The 23,425-nt window shown below is 38.4% G+C and overlaps 5 protein-coding genes across 5 annotated transcripts; 2 read left to right on the top strand and 3 right to left on the bottom strand.

The window, feature by feature from the left end:
* Positions 1-2,760: 2,760 nt before the first annotated feature.
* LOC133741199 (uncharacterized) lies at positions 2,761-10,023 on the top strand. The gene is made up of 16 exons (XM_062169136.1): positions 2,761-2,955; positions 3,055-3,177; positions 3,269-3,328; positions 3,412-3,513; positions 3,647-3,727; positions 3,818-3,936; positions 4,033-4,134; positions 4,233-4,349; positions 4,553-4,572; positions 8,701-8,749; positions 8,867-8,933; positions 9,237-9,290; positions 9,378-9,467; positions 9,557-9,613; positions 9,689-9,727; positions 9,817-10,023. Exons 1-16 carry the CDS (start codon positions 2,935-2,937, stop codon positions 9,931-9,933), a joined length of 1,218 nt encoding a protein of 405 aa, XP_062025120.1. The 5' UTR covers positions 2,761-2,934; the 3' UTR covers positions 9,934-10,023.
* Positions 10,024-10,152: 129 nt separating this feature from the next.
* Positions 10,153-13,371, bottom strand: LOC133741198 (uncharacterized). Its single transcript, XM_062169135.1, has 13 exons — positions 13,086-13,371; positions 12,940-12,994; positions 12,787-12,842; positions 12,542-12,642; positions 12,309-12,378; positions 12,025-12,094; positions 11,815-11,871; positions 11,604-11,671; positions 11,422-11,502; positions 11,232-11,309; positions 10,958-11,113; positions 10,690-10,842; positions 10,153-10,519 (listed from the first exon to the last, which is right to left on the bottom strand). The coding sequence occupies exons 1-13, from the start codon at positions 13,317-13,319 to the stop codon at positions 10,433-10,435; spliced, it is 1,266 nt and encodes a 421-aa protein (XP_062025119.1). The 5' UTR covers positions 13,320-13,371; the 3' UTR covers positions 10,153-10,432.
* A 2,402-nt stretch (positions 13,372-15,773) lies between these two features.
* On the top strand, positions 15,774-18,702 carry LOC133739347 (uncharacterized). Its single transcript, XM_062167098.1, has 9 exons — positions 15,774-15,935; positions 16,043-16,124; positions 16,227-16,306; positions 16,439-16,541; positions 16,656-16,812; positions 17,005-17,133; positions 17,328-17,414; positions 18,017-18,061; positions 18,394-18,702. Exons 1-9 carry the CDS (start codon positions 15,830-15,832, stop codon positions 18,553-18,555), a joined length of 951 nt encoding a protein of 316 aa, XP_062023082.1. The 5' UTR covers positions 15,774-15,829; the 3' UTR covers positions 18,556-18,702.
* A 19-nt stretch (positions 18,703-18,721) lies between these two features.
* Positions 18,722-20,016, bottom strand: LOC133739348 (ubiquitin-like-conjugating enzyme ATG10). Its single transcript, XM_062167099.1, has 4 exons — positions 19,543-20,016; positions 19,360-19,459; positions 19,166-19,263; positions 18,722-19,032 (listed from the first exon to the last, which is right to left on the bottom strand). Exons 1-4 carry the CDS (start codon positions 19,801-19,803, stop codon positions 18,823-18,825), a joined length of 669 nt encoding a protein of 222 aa, XP_062023083.1. The 5' UTR covers positions 19,804-20,016; the 3' UTR covers positions 18,722-18,822.
* A 169-nt stretch (positions 20,017-20,185) lies between these two features.
* Positions 20,186-22,570, bottom strand: LOC133739346 (rhodanese-like domain-containing protein 4A, chloroplastic). Its single transcript, XM_062167097.1, has 4 exons — positions 21,845-22,570; positions 21,537-21,639; positions 20,739-20,987; positions 20,186-20,425 (listed from the first exon to the last, which is right to left on the bottom strand). Exons 1-4 carry the CDS (start codon positions 22,489-22,491, stop codon positions 20,372-20,374), a joined length of 1,053 nt encoding a protein of 350 aa, XP_062023081.1. The 5' UTR covers positions 22,492-22,570; the 3' UTR covers positions 20,186-20,371.
* Positions 22,571-23,425: the final 855 nt, after the last annotated feature.

The raw sequence follows: 23,425 nt of genomic DNA, 5'->3' as shown, positions 1-23,425 counted from the left end.
TCCTCTTTTATAGATTTGTTTGAAATCTAGTTTTGGAATTGAAGAGTTTTTCACCTCTTGTTCTATATATGATATTCAAATTCTTCTGAATTTAGGAGTTGTACTCCTTTCTTTTTTCCAAAGATGCTCATCATTTTAGCATCTCTTGCTACCAAATGCTTTGGTTTTTCGAATTTGATGCTAGTCAAACTGTTGTTGATTCTGGAAAAATCATAGTTGGAACAAGATTCTTCATAGATTTTTCTAATGGTTTGAACCTATTAGATTTCTTGGATTTTGCTGGAAGATTTTTCTTTTCTTTCCGCAGTTGTTTCATAGAATCCAATATTTCTTTTTGTTTATTGATTTTTCTGCTAACACTTGTTAGCTCTTTTTCTTCCCTTTGAGGAAGTTCTTTGATATAATCTATTTTGTTTTCCAATTTTTCTAATTGGTGGATTATATCTGGTAGTTTATCTAGAAGATCTTGATATCTAGATAATCATTATATCAGATTCTGATGTTTTTCATCAAAGAGTTTTAATAGAGAGTCCAACTTCTCTATTATTATTTCAGACATTGTCCCCATTGGGGATTCTTTTTGAGTTTTTAAAGCAAGCTATGATACCAGTTTAGGCGGATCTAACCGATGCTCAAATAATCAAGAGGTTTTTGTTCCTCTTCAAGAGTTTCTCTAATCTCTTTAATATTTTTCTCTACCTTATAAATTTTTTTTCTGAACTATGAAGATAATATTCCAATAACCTGGGATTTCTCTTCTGAGCCTTGATCTAAAATCTTTTAACATTCTCAACTTTTCTCTTTCTTCTGCTAATTATTTACTAGTTCTGCTGCAGATAGCAAGTAAATCTAGTATGGAAAGGATTGAAATTATGAACGGTAAAAATTAACTGTTTACCTTTGAATATAGAGGATGAGTTCTAACTGCAATTGACATTTAAACAAGGGTTTTTGTCCATTTACCCCATTTTTAGAAATTTTTTTCCCACTTACCCCATGAAGTTTTTTTAATTCCCTTTTACCCAAAACACTCTAAGGAGATCTTCCCTAATACCCTATTAGATTTTTTTTTGTTTTTTAATTTTTTTAATACCATTTTACCCTCACCCATTTGTTACTTAGAGAGAGAGAGAGAGAGAGAGAGAGAAAATGGAAGAGAGAGAAACCATGGGAGACTCCGCCGGAGTCCGGTCACCGGCCGCCGGAATCCGGTCACCGGCTGCCGCCCACCGGAATTTGCTGAAAATCTCACCAGAAAGTTTTTTTGCTCCCAATAGACTTCTATTGCCCCCCAATAGATGACTATCAGCCATGTATTGCCCCCCAATAGAAGTCTATTGCCCCCTAATAGGACTTTCAGTTGCCAGAATGAGAACTAATCTCCTTAAATTTAGACAAATAAAACTTTGATTACAGAAAAAAAAAAAAAAAAAAAAAAAGGAGATTACATCAATTCAAAACGTCTATTGCCCCCCAATAGCCGTCTATTGCCCTCCAATAGAGGGGTAATAGACGTCTATTAAGGGGCAATAGACATTCAAAACTTCATTAAGAAGCTAGAAATTGATTTGGGCACCCAGAGAAAAGCTCTAGGCACCCAATCACAAATCTCCTCTGCCACAGCCTGGGTCAAGCACCTGCGGTGTCCAGGAGGCCATCGGCGACACCAGGGAGACGGCGAGGCGTCCAGGAGGCTATCGAAGACGTCGTGTGGCCGTCGTTGTCAACGCCGGCCGAGCTTGGGCGAGCTGCAGCAGAATCTGGCCAAAGTCGACCCGCGCCGGCGAGGCGTTTAGGAGGCCATCGACGACGTCGTCTGATCGTCGTTGTCAGAGCGACAGCAGTTAGACGCGGTCGAGCTTACCAGTGAGTTGTAGCGGAATCTGGGCGAGAGGTCGAACCGCACCGGAGTTGGAGATCGAGGAGCGAATCGACGCCTGCCGGAGGTGGCTAGAGAGAGAGAGAGAGAGGATCGACGCCGGCTGGAGGTGGAGAATGGATCGACGCCTGCCGGAGGTGGAGAGAGAGAGAGAGAGAGAGAGAGAGAGAGAGAGAGAGAGAGAGAGAGAGAGAGAGAGAGAGAGAGAGAGAGTTTCAGATCAGAGGAGAGAGAGATCGTAGGCATATTTGCAGTTTATTAATTTAACTGAGGGCAAAATTGTCTTTCTACGTTAAATTGGGTAACAGAGAATAAAAATTTGTTGTTGGGGTAAATGAGATAACTTTGCCTCATTTTGGTGGTTTTGGTCAAGAACCCTTTAAACAAATAACTTCAAGATATGGGCCCACCTCTCTCCGTTAGAAAAACTAAAATTAAAAATATTGTTTACAGTAATAGTGAAACGGTAATAGGAAAGGAAAGAGAAACGTAAAAGGGTACTGATGGTATATTTTTAAGTGAAATGGGTAGTTGGGAGGAAAAAAAAAAAGTTTTGTGTGAAAGGGGATAAAATAAAGTTAGTTGGGTGTATAGAAAGTATTTTGGTATAAAGTGGAATAGTGGATAAATGATCATTTTCCTTTTTTTTTTTTTTTTTTTTTTTTTTCAATTATAAACCGTAAAATAAATTTTGGTCCTGGCCTTCTTAAACTGCTTAATGGTCCACACTCTTCCCGCTTCTTGGCGCGTAAAATTACGGGCATTCATTAGCGGCACGTGGCAACAGTTTTGCCTGTGGCCGCCCGCTAAGGAATTTCTTAGTTGTTTATAACCAAACTCTTTTGGTAGTACCCAAGTAACGTAGACCACTCCACTTTCTGCACTGCTTTTAAGATCATTCGTTGACAAACCTCATTACTCAATTCTCAATTCTCAATTCACAATTCACAATTCACAAACATATGATTAGTTTCTACTCTAATCCGCACCGTTCTCTTTAATTCATAGAGATTTATTCTTTGTTAATACCAACGAGCTAGTTAGTCTTATTGAAGATGAAGAAGACCACCATTTCTGTAAGTCCTTTCTGTAACAAAGAATGATTTAAGGCTTTCATTTTCTCCTTCATATGTTTTCTCATTAGCTATTGGGTTCTTCTTTGCCCTTGGGTTCAGATTTCTCAGAAGGACCATAAAAGAAGGAGGTTATTCTTTCGTTCATGTCTCCTTTCTACTCTGCTTATGCTTTCTGCAGTTTTCTTCTGTGGGAGCCATTTTGTTGTCACAGATTACAAAGAGGTACGCTCCACTTTGAATATTGCACATATAATGAGTGATTATGAATGTTCTTTCCTATTTCTGGCTTAATGAGGGATTTCATTATTCACAGAAGTTTTTATCATGGGGATTGGTTGATGCTATGCACAATGCAATATCTAAAAACTGCGAGGTTTGTTTCTATGGCATTCAATTTTATATAAATGGCTGTTGTTCTAAATTACTTGATTGCTGTTGTAATATGTTCATATATAGGCTCAATGCAGACCTGAGGGAATTGAGGCATTACCTAAAGGAATTGTTTCCAAGACCTCTGACTTTGTAATGCAACCATTATGGGGACCCCGAACTCAAAAGGTGTGCCAATATTTATAGTCCTGAACAGTTTGCTACTTAGATCTAAATAGGTTTGTGATTACTACAAATTACGTTGCTTTCTGGTGATATTTGAATGCAATGATAATATATGATCCTTATTCCTTTTGTTTAGAAACCAAAGTCATCAACAAACTTATTGGCCATTGCAGTTGGAATCAAGCAAAAAGAAAGTGTAAACAAAATTGTAAAGAAGGTGCAGTAACCAACCTGTTTGTCATGCACTATTTTCAGTTTTTGTATCTTTGAGTTCATTGGATTTCTACTTGTACTTTTGATTGTACAGTTTCTATCAAGCGATTTCGTCGTGATGCTATTTCATTATGATGGTAATGTAAATGACTGGAGGGATTTGGAATGGAGTGGTCGGGCCGTACATGTATCTGCCATGAATCAAACCAAGTGGTAATGCTTCCCTATCCACAATTGTAATTTGATATTGGTCCTTGGATGTGCATTGCCAGTTCAAATAACATGGTTAGGTATCTTTCTTTCACTTAGGTGGTATGCAAAGCGATTCTTACACCCAGATATTGTTTCTGAGTATGCATTCATCTTCCTTTGGGATGAAGACCTTGGAATCGAAAACTTTAATGTTGGAAGGTACATATGCATGCATCTGCTTATTTATGTATTGTATATGCAGTTATGCTCTAGAAAGAGGAAGACTTACATTCTGCATCTTGATTTCTTCTATGCAGATATCTATCAATTATTAGAAAAGAGGGGCTTGAAATTTCACAGCCAGGACTTGATCCTGACAACTCGGAGGTGCATCATGATTTTACAGCAAGAGACAAGAGATCAGAAGTACATAGGTATTCTATCTTTTTTAAATATAGTAATATACTATGGAGATTTTTATCACACAGTATCAGCTAGGGATCTGATTAATCCGCAGTCCTAAACTCCTAATGATACTTATGATCCAAGTGTTATCGTCTTATTCTACTCATCAGATTTTTCTCTTTAATATTTGTTGAATTTCTATCTACATCGTGTCTTGGTGTTGAATTAACAGGAAGATAAACAAGACAATTGTGTTAGCAGGTCAATGAGAACGTCAACATGGTGACTATGCATGTCTCAGTCTGCTGTCCACGAATAAGATGGTGTCCAGCTGTAATGCATGTAGTGGTAGCTCAGTGATGTGTTGCTTACGTGTATTTACAGGCTGTTATTCACTGTAATAGCTAGGGTCTCTTCCATCTATTTTCAGCTGCTATAAATACTAGTGTGTTGTAATAATTGGCACTACGACTTCATTAATTAGAAAATCTCTCAGATATTTTTGTCTGAAGCTCTCTCTCTTTTCTCTGTAAGTTCATCTTCTTCTTCAAGCTTTCCATCTATGGCGATCATGTTATCATGGTATCAGAGCGGGTTACCCACGTGTGCATGCCTAACGGCCACACGGGCTCCACGTCACCCAAAGTTGTCCACGTGTATGGCTTGAAAATTCGCCACACGTGCGGGGGCGTGTTGAGAATATATACATCCCACATGGGAAAAATGGGACCTTGCCTATGGGTTTATAAGGGTTTGGGTCACTCCATCCATTGCCAATTGGTTTTGGATGTGAACCCCAGATTACTTTATCATGGTATCAGAGCTACGGCTCATGATCCTGCGGCCTATCATCATGTTGTAGTTGTAATTCATCCACTTCCTGCTTCCGCAATCAAAGTCTCTGTGATTCATATGAGCTGAAGTCCTAGATTTACTTTTGTAGCTTAGATCTCGACTGTGCTTGTAGTGGTGCTCTAGATCTGTGAATTTGTGTGCATCTGAGCTCGTTTCTTCTGAACTCTAGCTGTGATTCTTGTTTTGGCTACTCTAATTTGAATTCTGGAAAATCAAGGTGTGATTCTAGATTCTACTCTACAAATCATGCTTACTCTTCGTCTCAAGCTTACTCCAAGCAATGGCTTCATCTGGTGAGCTTTATTCACTCTGTGTTCTCTCAATTTCACTGTAGCTGTGCTCATATGTTCATTGTGATGCATCTGACTCTTACAACCTTCATATGAGGAGATCTATAAGTTGATGATAAAGCTGTTCATAGTCCTTTGTGAACTTTGTGATAATATAACAGTTGATAACAAAACTTGTGTGTTGAGGGAAAAAAAAAAAAAAAAAAAAAATTCTGATAATTGCTATAACTTGTTGATTTGTGATAAAATGAATATCATTGTTGTGTCACAATCTGAGATTCGCTCACTGCTGAGCATGATCACTGTTCGACTTGGAGAGAACAACTTTGTGAAATGGAGTTTTCAGTTTCAGTCTGTCCTAGAGGGAATTGACTTGTTTGGCTACTTTGATGGCACATTTCTCTGTCCACCTTGCTTTGTTCTTACTGAACAAGGTGAAGTTACAAGGGAAATCACTAGTGCTTACAAGATTTGGAAGAAGACTGATAAAGCCCTGCTTGGCCTTCTAATGGCTACTCTGGATGATGACACTATGGAGGTTATTGTTGGCAGCAAATCCTCTCATGATGCCTGGCTTGCTTTGCTTGAGAGGTTCTCTTCCTGCTCAAGAGCCAATATTATGCAGTTGAAGACTGATTTACAGACTATCAAGAAAGGTGCTGATTCTGTGGATGAGTATCTGCTGCGAATCAAACATGCAAGAGATCAATTAAGCTCAGTTGGAGTTACTCTCATTGATGAAGATATTGTTGTTGTCACACTGAATGGTCTGCCTGATGAATACTCTATGATCAAGACAGTAATTCGTGCAAGAGATACACCTATTTCTTTGAAAGATCCTAGGGTTCAGCTTCTTGCCGCAGAAAGGGACATTGAGGGACAACTCCTGCCACAGAACTCTATGACTGCTATGGCAACTAGAAGTAATACATACAGGCCTAACAATATTCCTCACTACTCTGGCAGTGAGAATAAGTCTTACTCAAGCACATATGGAACTGACAAGGGCAAAGGTCTCTGGACAGGTAATAAACTGACTTCCTGGAATAATAATGGGAAATTCAATCAAACTGACAGCCAAGGAGGTAGTACCTTCAGGAGTCATGCTGGTGTTGAGTGCCAAATCTGCAACAAGAAAGGTCATACTACCAGGAATTGCTATCAAAACACAGAATGTCAAATTTGTCACAAGAAGGGTCATATTCTGTTCAATTGCATGTGTTACTACCGTTTGATGTTGACTCTCAGCCTCCTCCTGATACCTCAGTTTGGGCTGAAGGAGGGATAGGTAATGATGTTACTGTTACTGATAATATTGCTGTTAATGAGATTGGAGGTGTTGAAAACATCAACAACAACAACGCTTGCTCTAATGCTGTTCCTAGTATTGGTCATGAGGCTTATGAATCTTCTGCAACAAGTTTGTCTTCAAGTCCTAGTCAAAATCATAAGATGTCTGCTAGTCAAAATCATGAGATGTCTGCTATGAGAATTAAGAAGAAGAATGTGTCTCAGAGGTGTTTAAATGGCAATAGGAATAACATTGGCAACATGTCTGAAAATGGTGGAGGCTACAGGAATAATTTTGGGTTGTCTCCAGAGTGTCAAATCTGTAGGAAGAAAGGCCACACTGCTGCAAATTGCTTCTACAGGGTTGACATCCCTCCTAATCATATCTCTAACTCTGTGATCATTTGTCAAATCTGTGGCCTGAAGGGACATGCAACCTTGGACTGCCATCACAGGTCAAACTATGCATTTCAAGGAGCTGAACCTCCTTCTACTCTTGCTGCAATGACTGTGCATAATATCAATGGAGCTAGTTCTTCTAGTGTTTCTATTACTGCACAGGGTTTTCCATATGCAGGTACTAGTTCTCCTCGTCCTTCTTTTAGTCCGGATCAGTCACAAGTTATTCTTTCTATCTGTTCTGCTCTGGATAACTCTCTTGACACCCACATTGGTGTCTCTCCTGCTGTGGTTGATGGGGGAGATCAGAATGTGATTAATAATGATCAAGCTGATGCACAGTTGGTGGAGTGTGATTCCAGTGCAGAGCTGCCGAACCAGAAGTTGAAGATTGGTGTCGTGTTATCTGGAGGCCATGCACCTGGAGGTCACAATGTGATTTCTGGAATTTTCGATTACTTGCAAGTTCGCGCCAAAGGGAGCACAATGTATGGTTTCAGAGGTGGACCTGCTAGTATCATGAAATGCAAATATGTTGAGCTTACACCGGAGTATGTTTATCCATACAGAAATCAGGGTGGTTTTGATATGATTTGTAGTGGAAGAGACAAGATTGAAACTCCAGAGCAGTTTAAGCAAGCACATGAGACAGCTGTGAAGCTTGATTTGGATGGTCTTGTTGTGATTGGAGGAGATGACTCAAACACAAATGCGTGCCTCCTTGCTGAAAACTTTAAGGGACTGAACTTGAAAACTCGGGTGATAGGTTGCCCAAAAACTATTGATGGTGATTTGAAATGTATAGATGGAGATGGGCTGTGGAAAAAGAAACTCACAAGTCAGTCTCTACAGCTTTTTGACTTACCTTGTGAACAATTTGATCCAAGAAGAAGTCCGATTTATGAGAATTCCATGCTTACCAAAGCCAAATGTTTGAGTATCAAGAAGAAGACATTTCAAGATTTTTGTGCCTTAATTCATAGAACTAGTGTGGATACATCAAGAACTGGTACGCAAAGCTTTTTCATGTTGTTAGAGAGTGAGTGTAATGGTATGATCTGTTACTTCATGATGTTCCTTCTTCTGAGCATACTCCAGCTTTTGAGTATACTGCAGATGGTCTTACGAAGGGGTTACACTAGCTCAGTTGTCACTTGTCAGTACACATTGTGTCAATCTCAGTGTGCTAACCCCTACTGAGATTGAGGGGAGGTGTTAGCAGGTCAATGAGAACGTCAACATGGTGACTATGCATGTCTCAGTCTGCTGTCCACGAATAAGATGGTGTCCAGCTGTAATGCATGTAGTGGTAGCTCAGTGATGTGTTGCTTACGTGTATTTACAGGCTGTTATTCACTGTAATAGCTAGGGTCTCTTCCATCTATTTTCAGCTGCTATAAATACTAGTGTGTTGTAATAATTGGCACTACGACTTCATTAATTAGAAAATCTCTCAGATATTTTTGTCTGAAGCTCTCTCTCTTTTCTCTGTAAGTTCATCTTCTTCTTCAAGCTTTCCATCTATGGCGATCATGTTATCAAATTGGTGGTGGAAGGCGTTGCAATGAAAATAGCACAGATCCTCCATGCACAGGGTAGGAAGCTGAAGTTCTCATGATATCATGAAAATAATACATATTTAGTAAGTAGTAACGTACATATGCATTTGAAGTTAGAATTGACAATATATACTGGCATATATGATATGGCAGGTTTGTTGAAATGATGGCTCCTGTTTTTTCAAGAGCATCCTGGCACTGCGTGTGGCATATGATTCAGGTACAGCTTCTTTACTAAATTTCTAAAACATTCAGAATTTCAGATTGCTGATTTACAAGATCAGGGAGTAGCTTCTTCACTAATTTATCTCACTTCATAGCAATGTTTTACTTTTCATATTGGTTAGCGATACAAGTAGATATGGGTTGAGCATACGTTTGTGAAGCTAGATGTACTTTCTGAGCTCACTAATATAATGTTGGTTAATAACTTAATAAACGGGATATTAGATTATTAATTACTTAAAAAAAAATTATACTGAAGATCTGATTTCTTAATGTTTCTGTCCCGATATTGTAACAGAATGACTTGGTTCATGCATGGGGCTTGGATTTTCAGCTTGGTTATTGTGCACAGGTAGTTTCCTCCTTCCTGTCTCAACTGCATTTTTCTCTTCATTTTCCTCTTCCACATATTTCTTATGTTTGAAGAAATGCTTGACAGGGTGATCGAACCCAAAATATCGGAATTGTTGATTCTGAGTACATTGTTCATTACGGTCTTCCTACACTAGGGGGTTCTGCAGCAAACAAAGTTAGAAGCCTAAACCTTTAATTATATGTTGGAAACCCTTATGTAATTAATATCATTTACTCTTCACTAACGAATCATCAACAATGCAGACAAATGCTGAAGAACAAGATCAAGCTGCTAAAAATATGTCTACTTCAAAACAACTGGTATATAATCAAAACTAATGTGTTGCATATTATTTACACTATTCTCAGTTCTGTTTGATAATTCTGAATTTGCAGGCACCATCGCAGTCATCTCCATCTGACCCTAGAACTGAGGTAAGAATCATTACATTTTTTTTCTGCAAAAATAGTTCTTTGGTTAATCACTCTTTACTTCATTGGTCTTGCATATCTGATTCGTGCAGGTGAGGAAGCTATCATTTGTTGAACTCGAAATTTTCAAAAACAGATGGAAAAAGGCAATTAGAGAAGATAATTGCTGGGTTGATCCATACCAGAAGCCACCACAGCAGAGTAAATAATAGTGCTTATCAGCCGAACTCGACCATTTTTATCACAAAGAGATTGATTTTACGACCTTTCACAGCATACAGAATATGGTCAAAATAAGACAATAAAGCAGCTTCCGAAATATATATATACGACCTTTAACATTCTAGATTATTCATTACTAACACAACGTTTGAATACCTTTTGTTTCTCTCCTAACATTAATCAATGTATACAGTGCTGCAGTCACATAAGCTTGTAATTGGATTATCCATTTATTTTTACAATTTATTCAATACACATTTCAGTTCTGTATTAAATCATCCAATCATTGTAGTCTTGGTTATTTCTGAGGAGGAGACAAATTTACATTAATATTGTTCCATGAGGGGCATTCCCATATTCTGGGAAACACAAGCTTCTTGAAACTTTATTCTCTCAAATTCTCAACTCTCTATTCGATCTGAATCAAAGAAAATGATATGATGTTCTTTCAATTAAGAAAAATTAAAAATAAGAAATGACAGAGTATCATAAACCGAATCTCCTTTTTCTGATAATTTCGTAAATGATTTGTCCAAGTTCTTCACCACGATCCTCCTGGACGTGATGGCCTGCCTGCAAATCCCAGCAAACTAATTGTGTGAGTTCTCAAAACTGACCTTCCTCAAACAATCGAACTAGGCTAATATAGAAACATTAGGAATTTTATCAGTATGTATTGAGCACTATGTGTATGTAACGCGAACAGTTCTCCTGGATGTGTCATATATAAAAGAAGACAGTACCATTGGAATTTCTATAAGCTTATGCTTTGAATCCTTGCAGAAATCTTCCACTCCATCATAAGTCAACCAGCGGTCTCTTTTGCCCCAACATATTGTAGTTGGAACTTTCCAATTTTCATCTGTTAGCATTGTCCTCATTTCTTCCACATATTTCTGCCATGTAAAACAGCACAAGAAACATCATGAGCAGCAGCTCAGTCACTCTAACAGAAGAAAAGTATACTCTGATAGGCTGTAAAAGTAACATGCAAGTAGAAGAAGGGTTCACCTTCAACTCTTTCTTCATGTCCCTACTGATTGCATTTAATGCAAAACCAGAAGCTCCAGATGTGAGGTAAGGATTTCTATAAACCATGGCATCATCCTCTTTCATTTGATAAGGTCCGCAACTTGTCAAGGTTTTATCACTTGCCCTTAGAGGATCCTTGTTGAGCACAGAAAGAAGCACGATCACGTTATGCAAGCACAAATATGCATGCACACAAATTTTAAGCCAACAAACATGTCAGATCAGGTAAGGAGTTATACAACAACCTTCATACCTGAGAGAAGATTTCACCTAACAAAAAGTTGCTGAATATGGACAAGGTTGAGGGAAGGTTTGCATGCTTTGCTGTTAGCTATAATAAAGATGAGGATAATAAGGATCTTATAGATTACTCAAAACAATGGAACAAGAGTTTTGAAAAGAAAACATAGAAAATGAATGGAAAAATTCTGGAGAGTACATACAGGGGGATTTAAGAGTATTATGTTGTCAATCTTTTCCTGATGAGTGCTGGCATATTTAACAGCTGCCGGTGCAAAGTATCCCTGAGAAGCACATGAAAAATCAAAAGTTCTTTTTATTTTCATATCATGCAATGATAAATTTGACTCGTATATTCTTGCTTATACTGCAGAAAATAAAATACCTGGACAACGAGTGAGACCTTTCCAACAGCAACTTCATTGATAAAGGACTCCAAGGATGTCACATACTCTGCAAGCCACGGCAGAACTTGACATAAACAAGAGTTTTGTTTTCTTGGACATCGAATTAGTTCTCAAAATACTTGTAGTAGCAGATACTAACAATTAGCTTTTATGTGCCCTCTTTACGAATCCAAGACCAAAAGAAATTACCGTTGAGAGTATAGTCAAAGCCATACTTGGGTTGTGGTTTATCTGAAAATCCAAAGCCTGGAATTGAAAGGGAAACAGGCAGGAACATTTCGAGCTTAGCATGCTGTACTCAGTTGAATAAGAGATTCAATGTGACGTGAAATGAAAAACAAATGCTAAAATTAACAATGTCAACTACAATTGAGGACAAAGCGAAAGCTATGATCTTACCTAACCAATCAAAAGCAATGGCATGATAGGCTTTAGAAAGTATCGGAAGAACCTTGCGGTAAGAGTACGCCTGATGACATTATCAATTTGAGCAAACTCATGAATAAACAAGTCTCCTCACGTTTTAATCAAGTAATATTCAAGTGGATGTTTCAAGCAGCATAAAAGACGGTGTAGATGATGTGTGTTGAGTTAAATTGAAGTGGATCATTCAGATACATCAAAAAGATCACATGGTAGAAGAATAGTACTAGACTTGACACAAACTAAGAGGACTCACTCACCTGAGAAGGTAAGCCATGAATCAGTATAACTGAAGGATTATCAGCACTTCCGGATTCAACGCAAAACCATCTATTGCACAAAATCATATATATAGAGCATGTTTCAATTGGTAAACCCTGCAAATAATCCAAACTCATTGTCTGCATGACTTATATACTATAAAGTTATAACCCCACACTATGTTTCAAACATGTCAACCACTAGTCCTCTAAAGCTAAATGTACAAATTTACCTGAAAACATCAGCAGCTGCCTGAGAATCAGCACCCATTTCAAGTCCAAAAATAGGATCTTTTGCCTTCTCACCGGAACCAAGAGAAGTATAAGCTTTCACCTAGAATATGATCACACAAAAACAACAGCCATATGATCCATAGGATATCATCCATACAAATTACATTGGGTCTAAATTTCTTTCAAATGGGTGATTATAAAAACAAAAACAAAAAAAGAAAGATTGGTAATTTATAGGACTCACTATCTTCCCTTGCTTGAACCATTCATCAGAAGGGCTAGGTCCATCTGAATACTTTCCTGTCAAAAACACACCCACTTCCTCAGTTACTAATACTGAAAAACTTAGAAAGGCCACTTAGGAAATAAAAGAGGTATTGGAGAAGAGAATAGGCACCTCCACTGAAAGAGAAGCCGTCACCCACTTGATAATCAGCATCTATGTAATAATCCTGCCACAAAAATATGGTAACATATCAATTAATACCATCAACATGGAAATGGTCAATATTTGAGTAACTTAATCAAATAAAAGAAGCATACATCATCGCCGTTGGAGCTGCAACTGAGATTGAGAGGCTTCTTTTGGCCCTTGCCATTACCAAAAAGTGAAATGGATGCAGGAATAGGATTATGGAGAAAGAATTGCAGTTTGTGAGTGTAACACAGAGAAGGGGTTTTGGCTTGGGTAGCCATGGTTGTTAGTGTTTTGTAAACTGTAATAACGGTGGCAAGGCGGGAGAGAGTGGCTGTTGTATTAACAATTGGTTGCAACATGAAGTACGAATGGTGGGTCAGCTTTTGGGGATAGAGATTTTCTGGTCCTCAGCCTCTGCCTAACACCATACACACATCTTTTAGTATGCTTTATGGAATAAATGTAAACGACCAGTATATGCTATTCCCACCAAGATTAAGGTATTGATCAAAAATATTGGCTACCAAGTCCAAGCTTTTTCTCAAATGTGGTGAAGCTCTTTGCGCTTCCATTTCTTCGATCACTCTTTCTCTTTAATAAGTATGAAGGGATTACTGTTACAGCTTCTCCTTTCGTATAGGGGTTTGTCTACTTCTAAGGCACAGTGTTATGTACGTTGACAACTTTTACGATAGTTTTTATTATTTTAACAATTGCAATTGTAAAAAATTAGATTTACATAATGAAAGTTATGATTTTTTAACTTAGGGTAATCACAATTTGTTGGAGAGGAAAGATCCCACATTGGAAAAGTGACAAATAAAATATAACTTATAAGTGGGTGGATCTCACCCAATTGTACCGAGGCCTTTTATGATTAAAACCCAACACCTAACAGGTGGTTAAGTTGGGACAGTATCGGTACAATGGTGGGCCACGGGCCACGCTTGTCGCTGTTTAACATGGTATCAGAACGGGTCATTCTCCAATTGCGTCTCCACGTAGGCACGTATCATGAGCCCAAATTGGGGTTCCCTGTATTGCCATCGAAATTACCAAGTGTCCAATGTGGGCCTTGGATTGTATCAACCAAGTCTCCGATATGAGACTTGTGTCCCAATTTCCAATGTGGAAATTGGATTAATTAATTTCACCCAATTGTACCGAGGCCTTTTGTGATTAAAACCCAACACCTAACAGGTGGTTAAGTTGGGACAGTATCGGTACAATGGTGGGTCACGGGCCACGCTTGTCGCTGTTTAACACAATTGCATTTTTCATTCTTTTTAATTTGTCGATCTACATTATTATGTTTTCCTTTTGATCATCGTACTATTATTAATTTGGCTTTTTAACACAATATCGATCACTAATCTCAAATTTTGCCAAAACATAAACACTAAAATCGTTAAATGCAAACTATTTTAACTAATAGAAGTTCTACAATACATCAATGTACCGATACATTAAGTAGATCTAGACTTAGGGATGGCAATGGGGAGGGTAGGGTAAGGGGATTAAATTACCATCCCCATACCCGACTTCATTCTCCATCCCCGTACCCTCCCCAATCCCCGTAATAAGATACTGGGGATTCCCCGTCCCCGTCCCCATTGGGGATTAGGTCCCCGTACCCGCCCAAATCCCCGTTAACAATATTACTAATTTATTATATAAAAATTTATACAAATAATTATGGATTGTAAAATATGAAGTTAAAATCAAACATCAAAATAAAATAAATTTCTTATTTCAATCAAGGAAAATTAACATGTTGATAAAGATCTTTTATTAAAAGAATCTTCCTTTTTTTGAACATATTTATTAATAGAATTTAAATATTGACAAAAAGATGAAGTTTATATAAATATTTATTTATAAATAATATCAAAAATATATATAATAAATAAAATCTATATATATATACAGATCCTATCCAGAGCGGAGCTCCGCTTTGAAATTAACGTGTGAAGTTCGAGTTTTGGGTCACTTTTCGGTCGCATATCCACATCTCAACCGTTCCGTTTTTAGGTACTAGTGTATAGATCATCTCTGCAAATTTTCAGCCAAATTGATGATCGTTAAGGTATCTAACTCGCTTAAACCAATGGACGGATTGAATCTGTCAACCTGAACCGTACTAGCTTTAAGGCAGTTATCAATGCCTTAACGATCATCATTTTTGCTGAAAATTTGCAGAGACGATCTATACACTAGTACCTAAAAACTGAACGGTCGAGATGTGGATGTGCGACCGAAAAGTGACCCAAAACTCGAACTTCACACGTTAATTTTCAAAGCGGAGCTCCGCTCTGGATAGGATCTGTATATATATATATATATGTATTTCAGATAATTCTTATTGGGTGGGTATGAGGATGGAGATAAAAATACCATCCCCGCCCAGTACCCGATTTCAGAATTCGAATACTGGGGATCCCCATCCCCGTTACCCGATTTCCCCCGAATTTCTCCCCGTTAGGGTCGAATACCCTATGGGTACCCTACCCGATGGAGATTTTTGCCATCCCTAGATCTAGTGCAATACAAATATAGATAGTAGTCTCAAACTAATGCATGCAGGCACTCTACTTATGATCGAACTAGTTTCCTTAATAGATTGGTATATTGATGTACCATAGTCGAACCGTTTAACAAGATCAGCTACTCGAAAATCTTGGCCTCTCTCCATTATGTTGGATGAGATCAAATCCGAAAATCACCTTTCCTTTTTTTTTTTTTTATTAAAGCGTTGTGATTTGGGCCATAAATGCCCAAGCCCGATCGACTCAACCCAAACCAAACCGCAAAGTTTAAGTTCTGAAAGAGGCACAAGTCGATACTGGGGAGGCAGAGCAGATAACCGGAGATGGCATTTCAGGTTCTGAAATTTCCAAGTCACATCATCTCGCGCCGTTTTAGCAGAACTTCAGGCTTCTATTTCCTATCCGAATTCAACTCACATAAGCTCCCTGGTACTTCCCTCTTTCTCCAACCTATTATTTAAATTAAAAAAAAAATTCTGGGCAGACCTTTGTTTTGGTTCCAACAGTTTAAAGCTATATTCTTTAAATTGTTTCAGCAAGATGGGTTGGAGTGCCAATGCATGGTCACTGTAGAAGCTTTGCTGCTGTGAAGTTATCAAAGGATCAAACACCAAAGAAGTAAGCTTTTATGTCCCTCTTAATGTGTTTAGTGTTTGACTGTTTGTCCTAGAAGCCCATTTATACATATTCACTATTGTATTTGGCTAATGACATTTTTAGGAAGAAGAGACTGGATGAAGTGTGCCTTGAAAGGTATGAACAATATAGCCGAACCTACGTACAGTCATGGATCTTACAAGGTGAGCTTTACAATTGAATTACAAAACCTTACATCAAATGTGATACTTCAATACATTATCTTGCACAAAAGCTATTATATAATGTAGACCAGTGATACGAGTTAACTTAGTTGTTCATGTTTGGTGGTGTAGGGAAAGTATTGGTGGATGGGAAGGTGGTCAACAAAGCCGGTACTCCAGTCTCTGATAAATCTGTTGTAAAGATTATGGCTGAAGTCCCCAAATATGTATGTAGGTGATTACTTCACTTTAACAAACCAATCTATAATTCAATATACGAGAATCATTTTATGCTCAAACTTTGGTGAGACCTGTAATGCTAATTTGTTCTTCTGTTTTGTATGTCCAGAGCAGGACACAAGTTAGAAGCTGCGATTGAACAGCTAGGTATTGATGTTTCTGGCAAAGTAGCTCTTGATTCAGGGTTGTCAACCGGTGGATTTACCGACTGTTTACTTCAGTATGGTGCATCATTTGTTTATGGAGTCGATGTAGGATATGGACAGGTAACACCCCTATTTGGTAGTAAATGAAGTGTTTCCTATAGGGGAGTACGTCTATCAGCAGAGGATTTATTCTTTACTTTTCAGTTTCATAAGTACATAACATACAGTTAACATGGCATTCCCCCATTAGCTTTCTATTCTCATCTTTGTCATTGTTATTTCTCTATTGCTTATGGTTGCTGGCTTCATTAGGTAGCGGAAAAAATTCGAACTGATGAACGTGTGAGTGTGATAGAACGGACAAATTTAAGACACCTTCCTGGACTCCCGCAAAAAGTAGATTTGGTGACTTTGGATCTGTCATTCATCTCTATTCTATTGGTAAGCTGTTAAGTGCTAGTAAATATGTGGTTGCTTTTAATCCCTTTTTATTTTCTTTGAAGTGTGATTTCAAGGATTTTATGCTTTCCTAAATCCAAAGAAAAGCTATCTTATCTGTGAATGATAGTTATCCTTTATCTTTAATATGCATATGAGTCTTACTTGGGTTCTGGATTCCTTTCATTTGCAAGCAGGTCATGCCCGCTGTAGTCAATGTGATGAAAGAAGAGGCAACATTAGTCACCCTGGTTAAACCTCAGTTTGAAGCTCGCAGATCACAAGTAAGAGAATCTTCTTATATCAACTTCTAGTTACCTTTTGTAGCTTCAGGTTAGTTTTTGCCCAGTACATTGTTGACTAGAAACATAGGATGTATAGAGGAGATATCAATATAGGAAAAAATTTACCTTAGTTCTCAGGGCTAGAAACCTACAACGTCAATGGTTTAACTGCTTTTTTTGTTGTTGAGGATCCCTTATTTACCAAGAATTATGCAAGTATTTACCATTACTTCTGGATGGCTCCAGATAATGATTAATTCCTTTGCATGTGACCATTCTGTATAAGATGCTAGCTTCGATCAAGCACTTTCTGCTCTTTATGCAAAGTCCTGTGTATAGGCGTAGAGCTTAGGAGTAGGTCTACATCTATCAGTTTCCCTGATCCTTATTCTGCCAAGTCATGGACCAAATTCTATATAATTTGCAGATATTTGGTGAATTCGTTTTTCTGTCCAAGATTCAATTTGGCTTTCACTATTTTTGAGGGAGAACTCAGAATGCTCTAAAAAGTTTCAAGTTCAACCTCATGGTCATAAAAAAAGGAAAATATTGGCTAAAAAAGTTCACTCATTGTATACTCAGGAAGTTTATTTTCTTTGCAGGTAGGGAGTGGTGGCATTGTAAGAGATCCATTAGTTCATCAAGAAGTAAGCATTTTTTCTCGTTATCGATTTCTTTCCGCCTCAGCCTAATATGTAAAAGAGAACGATCCTTTTGTTAAGATTTTCCATCAACTGTTATTTAGCCCTAATTTATTATTTATACCTAATACATGCCTCCTGGTGTCTGGCTGCTTCACTAATTGCAAGTTTAACAGCTTCATGATAATGCTACAAAATTATTAGTTGAAAACACATGAATGGAATACTGCATGATAGTGATTAAGTGAATAACTCTTCTTCTTTCTTTTTTTAATTATTTGCTGGGCACTTGTAATGAAATTATGAAATATGGCCTGATACTGATTAACTTTGTTTAGGTTCTTGAGAGGATCATCAAAGGTGTGGAGAATTTTGGATTTAACAGCAAAGGATGGATAAAGTCTCCTCTCAAGGGTGCTGAGGGCAATATAGAATTTCTAGTTCACTTTACTCGAACAGCTGAGAAAAGTGCAGAGAACTTAGTATGTACTTCTGCATAACACAATCTGTTAATTGGCCCTGATTATGATCCTGCAACTAAAGAGTGCCATGAAACTGAGGATGCAGGAACAATATCGTCACTCATATCCCGGCTCCAGATGTTACTTGTAATTCATGAATTGGTTTATTTTAAAAGCCTTATGTAAAACTGTATGGCTGAGTGCATCAAAGAGTTCTCATTTTTGGTAGTAAAATATATGCTTTCCTCTAAAGGTTGTGATTTGAGGAGATGGTCTTTAACCATCTACTCTTATTCATAGAATATATCAATTACAACTTTTATGGTGATTCAACATGTCAAAAGGGATTCTAAGACCAACTACTTGACCAACAACTGAGAGCCATGACACCAAATATTGCTCAACCGCTACTCCATTCTTAGCCAGGGATTCATCACCAAGAAAAAGCAGCTTCATCCACTCACTAGTCCCACATGGATGCAGCTTGTACCATGGCCTATTCAAGTGCGGATGCTCCTGCAGTTACCATATCCAGATATTCGATTAAACATTCGAACCTCCAAATCAAGATCTTTAGTCAATTATGAATCTTGAACACGTAAATTTGACTGCACAAACAAGTTGAGCAAGAACAGAGATAAAAATGTACCTCCTGAGTAATGAATGTCCATTTCGATTCCAGCAACACCTTTGATGAGCATGCAGGCAAGTCTTTTTCAATCTCATCCCAAGCCATAGGTTGTCCATCTATACACCAGTTGCAAAGTTCAACATATTACATGATTTGTAGTACAAAATTTACAAAACAAAATAGTGACATTTGCCAGAAAAAGATCAACATACCAATGTAGTACCCACGAAAATACAGCACAGGAACCCGATACGAATCACTGTATGCTATATGGAAATCATAGTAACACACCTGAGGACCAGCGCTCTCAACCTTGCAGATAGAAAAGAGCAAAATGATAAATACAGAGTGATTGATAAAATCTACATTGAGCAAAAACCAGTTAAACAACTCACAAGCGTGGCATTATCAACTGGCTCAGGCTCTTCTTCATCTACATCTTCCTGCTCATGTTCCTTGTTTGATCCAAGAAGGCATATCTTCTCCAATGACAAGTAGCCCTGCTCTTGAGAGAGACGAGAAGGTTGTTTAAGACAAGGAACCCACGTCCATGGAGGCAAGGCAGGGTTGAATTGCTTCCAGTTCTCTGCAAAAGCACGTGCTGCAACCTGGAAGTCACGTGACGAGAGGGTTCCATCCCATGACAAAACTTCCATTGTTGAATTCGAGCAAAGTGGGTTTTTGGGTTGGATGTGGGTATTGTAGAGGGTCGAGGTTTTTAGGGTTTATTTTACAATTCGGTCGGGTCTGGAATTGAAATTGAAATACTACATGGAGTGCCAAGAACGACATGTCGCTTTTATTGTCATCCTTGCCTCTTTTGCTTTGCCCATGTGACGAGTTCTGAGACGCCTATTCAAATTTCAAAGTTCAAACCTTTAAGTTTATTACAGTATATATGGATTGTAAAACTGTATAAGGCTGCTTCAGAATAACGAACTGGTGTCCCTGATTACAGGCAGGGTAAGGAACTTGGAATGGTTTTGCGACGAAATTCACTGCAACGATCCTCGTTTAGTACTCCGGAAAAGTGTTGGCTTGAACAACCAGGTTACATTAGTCACGAGAATTGTACAACAGATGAACACTTTGCTGTCACTAAAGAGATACAAGAGCACTCATTTCTCAATACCCTCTGCTTAATCTAATACACATAGAGCTGGTTATTGTACAAAATTGTAAAGAATGTACTTCACCCACTTCTCAGCAATTCCACTCACAGCATCAACTTCGGGGCTTCGATGGAGTTGGGGAAGATGGTGGTTTCAAATCTGGGTACTGCATCCAAAAGAAAATAGTAGAACAATTAAACAAACAAACAAAGACATCTGCAATGTATATTGTCTCAGAAAAGCATGAGATACTCTTGCTTCAGAAAGGTAGACACGGTTTGCAGTTACTTGTCTTTAACATGCATAAAATAATTTCTCTCAAGTCTGTTGACACATATAACCTAAAAGTATTGCAAGCTTGCAAGTTGCAATTAGCCTATGCAAGTAATTTGAGATGATATCATTATTAACAGTGATCATATGCCATTCACAGATCAAAGAATTTGCTGTAATGAATTCTGAGAGAGAAGCAATCATACACTTGGGTAGGGAGAAGAGGATCTCGAGCCATCTTTCACTGGTGACACAGCCTTCGTGGACTTGCTTATGTGTCCGTTGTCGATCCTTTGCTTTTCTGCTACGGGAACATTTCCGGAAGAAGATGCAGCATTATTGCCATCTTCATTTCGCTGAACAACTCCACCATTCATCCCAGTTTCTTTTGCAGTTTTAACCTTCTTCTTGGGGTACATATGCATAGAAGGTGGCAAAAGAGTTTCCTGTGATTCCTGAGAAAGAAAAAAAGATAGAATAAACAGAGAATCCTAAGTTCACTCTTAAGCAAAGAAGTTCCAATGGTTGAACTCCTTCAGCCACTGATATCTTCTATGCACTAACTGAATATTCCTTGAAACAGCCTAACAAACCTCAAAAATATCATTTCAGTCTTACTTTAGTTGGGTAGTTAGAAGTGAAAATAGGGATTAGCAGAGCTCAAAGTTCAACAAGAATTAAGTCACACCATTCAAATTCTGCCTATATGTATAATGCTTGCACTTGTATGCTGCTGGTCCACTAAGGAAAGGGGAAAATGTGCCTCAGTATAGAAGTATAGAGTTCTCTACACAAAAAGGCTCAATCCTAATGATACACATCCAACCAATATATGTACTAAGGCTTTGATAAACCAGCAAATAATGGAATCATATACTTCTCGATTTGCAAAAGCATTAGAAGAGATGTAGAACCCAGTGTTTCTCCCAGGACAAAAGCCTTAGTTATGTAATCGCAGACAACACTGAAAATGTAGCAAGGGTAAGATTTCGAAAATAACTTACCAACCACCCTTTCGTGCCTCCAACCCCTCCCTTGATTGCATAAGTCTCTTTGAAACCATTCTTCACTAGTAACTCGGCCACTTTGATGGAAATATCATCAAAACTACCTTACAACAAGAGAAATTGATACTGAGATTACAAATACATTTAAATGAAACAAAGCAAATCAATTCTTGATACTCTTAGACATTCATCATAGACATATCTTAATCAATTGTTTCTTTTTTGACCAAGATGAACTCTACTTAGTACCAAGTAATCACATCTCCATGTAAAAAACGAAGCTAGAGCAAAAGTTTTACACTTACTTTCCCAAAACACAGACGACAGTGTTTGCTGGGTCTCCGAACTTCTCCAAAACCTTCTTTACAAACCCATCTCCATCATCGTCGGAAAACTGAACCTGCACAGTATCCTTATTCACAATCTTCAAGTTGGGAGACTTCAAATACTTCAAACTCTTGTCGTCCCTAATATCCAATAGCTGAACAGTGGGGTCCTCTTTGAGTTTCCGGAATGCATTAAGAACAGAGATGAACTTATATTTTCTCAAGTACTCTTGAACTACAGGTACACCAACCAACCAAATGAACGTACAACCGGCAACGAAATATGGGTACTTGTTGAAAAAATCATCAATTGAGACCAGGATCGACTCCAAGTTGATTTTGTCTGAAACTTGATCGGAAACTGCGGCTTCAGAAGCAAAAGAAGGGAGAGTAATGGCGGTGGTTGCGATGAGCTCAGTGAGGAGAAAGGAGAGATGGGTTTTGGGTTTGTTGTGAAAGAGGTTTTTAATGGAGGGAAAATGAGGGTGGTGGGAGTTGAATGATTGGGAGGTAAGAATGGAGGTTTTGGGAAGAGAGATTGGTAGTGAAGTGAGTGGTTTCTGGGTTTTGAGGTGGGTTTGGAGTGGTGGAGAAGAACAGGAGAGGACCATGGAAAGAGACTCCATGGGAGAGAGTACAGGAAAGTGAGAGAGGGAGAGAGGATAAGGCCAAGAAGGCGAACGATGGTCATTGAATGGTCGGGTATGGATAGTACTGTTTTACTACCCATCACCGCAATGGTCCAACCCGTTTATATATTTTCAGGGGATGAGGTAAAAGAAATTCTTACAATTTTGTTGTAAGATCATTGTCAGTTTTGACGGTGCAAAATGGGATAAGTTTCTTTTTGAGATTGGTCGTAAGGATGTATCGAGATTTCTAAGACATTTATTGATGTTAGAGCATCTTTAATGGAGATGTCTTTTGGCTAGGAGAGTATTTCTCTCAACCTAGTCTTCTACAGCACCCAAGCCTCCTTCCCTAGCCTCTAGCCTCTTGCTATCGCTTCCTCCTCTCCATGGCCTCCATAGATGCCCCCACAGCAAACTTTGCTGCTCCTCTTGCTCTCGCAGCGGGTGGTAGTGCCCCAGATCTAGGAAAGATTGGCGGTGGTCCTATGTGCAGGTCCTCCCAATCTTTTCTACTTGGCAAACCTTTGATCGAGGATGACAATGATGTGCCTCTTGTCACTCTGAAGAAGAAGACGGGTAGACCACCAGAAGTAAGAACAAGAGCCAACGTCCGAGTAACCTTAGGCTTTCCTGGTCTCTTGCCTACCACTTGAAATTGGGTCTTCTATTACTTTCTTCTTAGTTTACTCTAGTTGTACATCAATTGAGGTCTCTACGCGACTAGGTTTACTTTTCAAAGAGGGGTTAGTAGTGAGGACTTGATTTATTGTTGTTTAGGCTCAATAAGTGAGCATATGTGTTAACAGTGAAGGTACTTGTCTTTCACTTGGCGGCTTGTGCCATCTAGATTTTAGGTATGAGACAGCATCTGATGTACGTGTCTTCTGGCCTTAAGTAATGAAGTTATCCTTTTCTCAAAAAAAAAAAA

This window comes from Rosa rugosa, chromosome 3, assembly GCF_958449725.1.
Source record: "Rosa rugosa chromosome 3, drRosRugo1.1, whole genome shotgun sequence".
Taxonomy (NCBI): Eukaryota; Viridiplantae; Streptophyta; class Magnoliopsida; order Rosales; family Rosaceae; genus Rosa; species Rosa rugosa.
Note: the sequence above shows the minus strand (reverse complement) of the source record. Positions and strands in the feature narration are given on the sequence as shown.